This window comes from Triticum aestivum, chromosome 2A (assembly GCF_018294505.1).
Source record: "Triticum aestivum cultivar Chinese Spring chromosome 2A, IWGSC CS RefSeq v2.1, whole genome shotgun sequence".
NCBI lineage: Eukaryota > Viridiplantae > Streptophyta > Magnoliopsida > Poales > Poaceae > Triticum > Triticum aestivum.
Window position 1 is genome coordinate 241,223,372 of NC_057797.1, and position 3,478 is coordinate 241,226,849.

General features: G+C 45.8%; 1 protein-coding gene across 2 annotated transcripts in view; it reads right to left on the reverse strand.

Moving 5' to 3' along the window:
• Positions 1-1,104: 1,104 nt before the first annotated feature.
• The window catches only part of LOC123188474 (peptidyl-prolyl cis-trans isomerase FKBP20-2, chloroplastic), a 7,057-nt gene continuing 4,683 nt past the window's right edge, over positions 1,105-3,478 (reverse strand). For both annotated transcript variants that reach the window (XM_044600614.1, XM_044600615.1), the window contains exons 4-7: positions 2,596-2,705; positions 2,005-2,113; positions 1,718-1,794; positions 1,105-1,395 (exon numbers count right to left, since the gene is read on the reverse strand). In XM_044600614.1, the coding sequence (XP_044456549.1) occupies positions 1,276-1,395; positions 1,718-1,794; positions 2,005-2,113; positions 2,596-2,705 (416 nt within the window). In that variant the 3' untranslated portion in view covers positions 1,105-1,275. The remainder of the gene's footprint in view (positions 1,396-1,717; positions 1,795-2,004; positions 2,114-2,595; positions 2,706-3,478) is intronic.

A 3,478-nucleotide genomic window follows, 5' to 3' on the forward strand; every position in this document is an offset into this window, starting at 1 on the left:
CCGCATGCTCGAGCATATCCAGCGCGGGTTCGTTTGGGCTGGGTGCGCCGAAGCCAAAGGAGGCCGCTGCCATGTCAACTGGGGCTGCGTCGCGTGCCTCAGGAGCCTTGGCAGATTGGGAGTGCATGACCTGGAGCGCATCGGCATGGCGCTCAGGACCCGTTGGCTCTGGTTCAGCAAAACCGACGAGCGCCGTGCATGGGCTGGTCTCGGCCTCCAGTTCCTTGTCGAGGAGCAGGCCTTCTTCTTCGCCAGCACCCACACATCCATTGCGAATGGCCATAACACCAAATTTTGGGAAGACCGGTGGACCAATGGGCACTCCGTTCACGAGATTGCCCCCTTGCTGCATGCCTGCATCCCCGGCGAAGGAAGAACAGGACGGTCACTGAGGGCCTACAAGCCCACCTCTGCGTGCGGAACATTCACGGCGTTCACGAGATTGGTCAGTACTTGTTGCTTTGGTGACTCCTATGGTGTATTGCCCTCTCCGCCAAGCCTGACAAGCTGATTTGGAAGTGGACTGAGGTCGGCACCTACACTGCTAAATCCGCCTACCTCGCATCCTTCCACGGATCAATCACCTGCAACCACTGGAAGCTCACTTGGAAGAGCTGGGCGGTGCCGAAAGTGAAATTCTTTCTCTGGCTTGTCAGCCTTACCGCTGTTGGACGGCTGACCGCCTCGCATGGCATAGGCTTCAGCACCACACGGCGTGTCCTTTGTGCGACCAGGCCCCGGAGACGATGCAACACCTCCTGCTAGCCTGCCCCTTCTCGCGGCAGATTTGGCACGAGATCCTTTCCTGGATGCGCATGACCTGCCGAGCGCCGGCCAATGATAGCTCCCTGCTCGACTGGTGGCTCAACGCCAGGCAAGACACACACCACCCCCAGCTGATGCGCAAGGGGCTTCCATCCGCGACGCTTCTGACATCCTGGATGATTTGGAAACACAGAAACGACTGCATCTTCGACCGCGCGCAACCGTCCGTTCACACCTTAGTGAGTAGGATCAAAGCCGAAGCCAGGCTCTGGACTACTGCTGGCGCTGCTGGGCTTAGAGTTGTGCTGCCCACCACATGGGATGTGCACTAGCATCTACTTGATGTCTGAAACCACCTCCTAGAAGGATTGTAATTACAAACTCTCTCTTTTCAATGGCATGAAACGCATGGGTCCCCTGCGTTTTCACGAAAAACAATAGCTAACAATATTTTCCTACAGGGTTGTAGGAGGAGAATGCTGCACCGGTCGGGACTAACAGACCAGATGATCAAGTGCAGACAACATCAGAGTAGAAAGCTATTGTCCTCCGCTGGCAGTCCTGCACTGAGAGTAGCTCGACGTCGAATACTTCAAACTGTTTCGCGCTAAAGAACGTCGATGGCCCAACCTTCAGCAAACAAAACATATATGTCAGAAACTGTGTACCATATTTGCTCTTGACAGTGATTGGTACTCTATTCTTATGCCAAGGATGTCCGTATGAGGCAGCATCGCAGATGAGTAAAGATCTGAGCTGCAGCCACTATAAGCTGGTTCAGTGGGATCTATGAAATTATTTTGGTTCCTATATAACTAGATATTTTTCCCTTGTTGTTTCTTCGTAAACAGTCGTCTTGTTTACCATTAGCATCATCAGCACACTAATCTTAAACTACACAAGAAGTCAACAAGTGAAAAATGCTGCCATGCAAGAGATGACAGTCACTTACAGGAGGACCAAGCTCAGGAGGTATAATTAGTCTTCTCTTCCCCCCTGGCTTCATGTCCCGAATCCCCTCTTCAAAACCTGCATCAAGAGAGCCTGAAATAAGTTGTGGTGTTACAACGATGTGTCTTGAGAAGGCGAGAAGTTCATCAGAATAACCAGGCCGAGGATAGTTTTGCAAGCCCAGCCCCAGTTTAGAATATTATTGACATAGCTAGGCATAGTTCAGTCCGGTGTTCAACATTCCAGAAGACCAAAGGAGGACATATCATGTAACTAGTGAATACTTTCCTGGAACTAATGATTTGTTGCCTAGTCGAATTTTGGCAGGCGAACCCTGGATGTAGGTGCTATCTATCCTTCGTCCTGATTCGTTGTAGCCCACATAGTGAAATATAACCTGTAATTTGGCGGATGGAAGTCAGTATCGCACAAGAAGAATAGAACAATAACATATGCTGCAAATATTTATAAACTAAATGTAGTTCCCTATATTAGTCACCAATTTACAAAGAAATAAAATTAAAATTACTTATTTTGCTTTAGACTTCTGTTAGTGAAAATGTAAATGCAACATTATTACCCAATATCCCTAATCATCCTTTAGTAGTATATTATAATAACAATGGAAGAACCAGCTGGTCCATGCTTAACAAAAAAACATGAGAACGAGATTGACAAATTACGTGAAACATGTTCACACACAAGAAAATAAACATGAAATAACAAACAGTTAATTCCTATCCAAAAAAAGAAAACATGAATGCCAGATCACACACATTTTTTTCGTTTCGAAAAGAGATCAGACAGACATAAATATGTTACTCCCGATCTAAACGCTCTTATATTTCTTTACGGAGGGAGTATAATTCAGGGAATAACCTGCTGACCATCCTTTGGGCAATCGCCTGTACCAACTTTGACGTCCTCATATATTAATCCGGAGTCCCGAGTTATGTAGTTGTCGGGTGTCACTACTTTGACCTGAAAACCTGAAATGCATTTAGTCAATATATAGCGTGATATTTAATTAGTCATCCGGGTTGCAGAATTAGCAGATAGAAACAAAAACCATATCAACAATGATACCCTGAATAACGAAACACCAACTGACTGAAGTGTAAAATGCTGATGATCCGAAACTTGCATCTGACTTGCAAATGAACAAGCGTATACGGTAGGCACAAAAAGAAGGCTACAAATAAATCCATCGATAATATATTTTTTGGAAAAGGAAATCCATAGATATTTGTGCAAGTGAAAAATTAGCTTGCATAGTTTGGAATCAAGTAAATTGAGTTGCAGCCTATATCCAAAAGAATTTTGGTGGTGACAACCAAACCAGTTGAGGCAGGCTAGGTATATGCACTTTTTTTGGAAAAGAAGGAGTACCCCCGGCCTCTGCATCAATCGATGCATGCAGCCATATTATTAAATAAAAACGTAATAAGGTCATAAGGTCCAAAGATGCTCATAGTGAGCAGTAGTCGAAAGTAAATAAAACTGGAAAGCGCCACACCTGGTGATATAAGACTGAAAAAGTGCCACATCCGGCAATATAAAAATAAGCTACGATGCCTACACACTTAGCCTATTATTAGCTCGCCACCCAAATCGGCTGAAGATAACCCGCGCTACCGTCAGGCTAGGTATATGTGTTGGATAATGAGCAACTGACTTTACTGAGGGCCAATGGCCAATACATATACAGATGTGGCAAAGTGCAGAAAAGCCCCTTATACAATGGGGATGTACACAATGAACT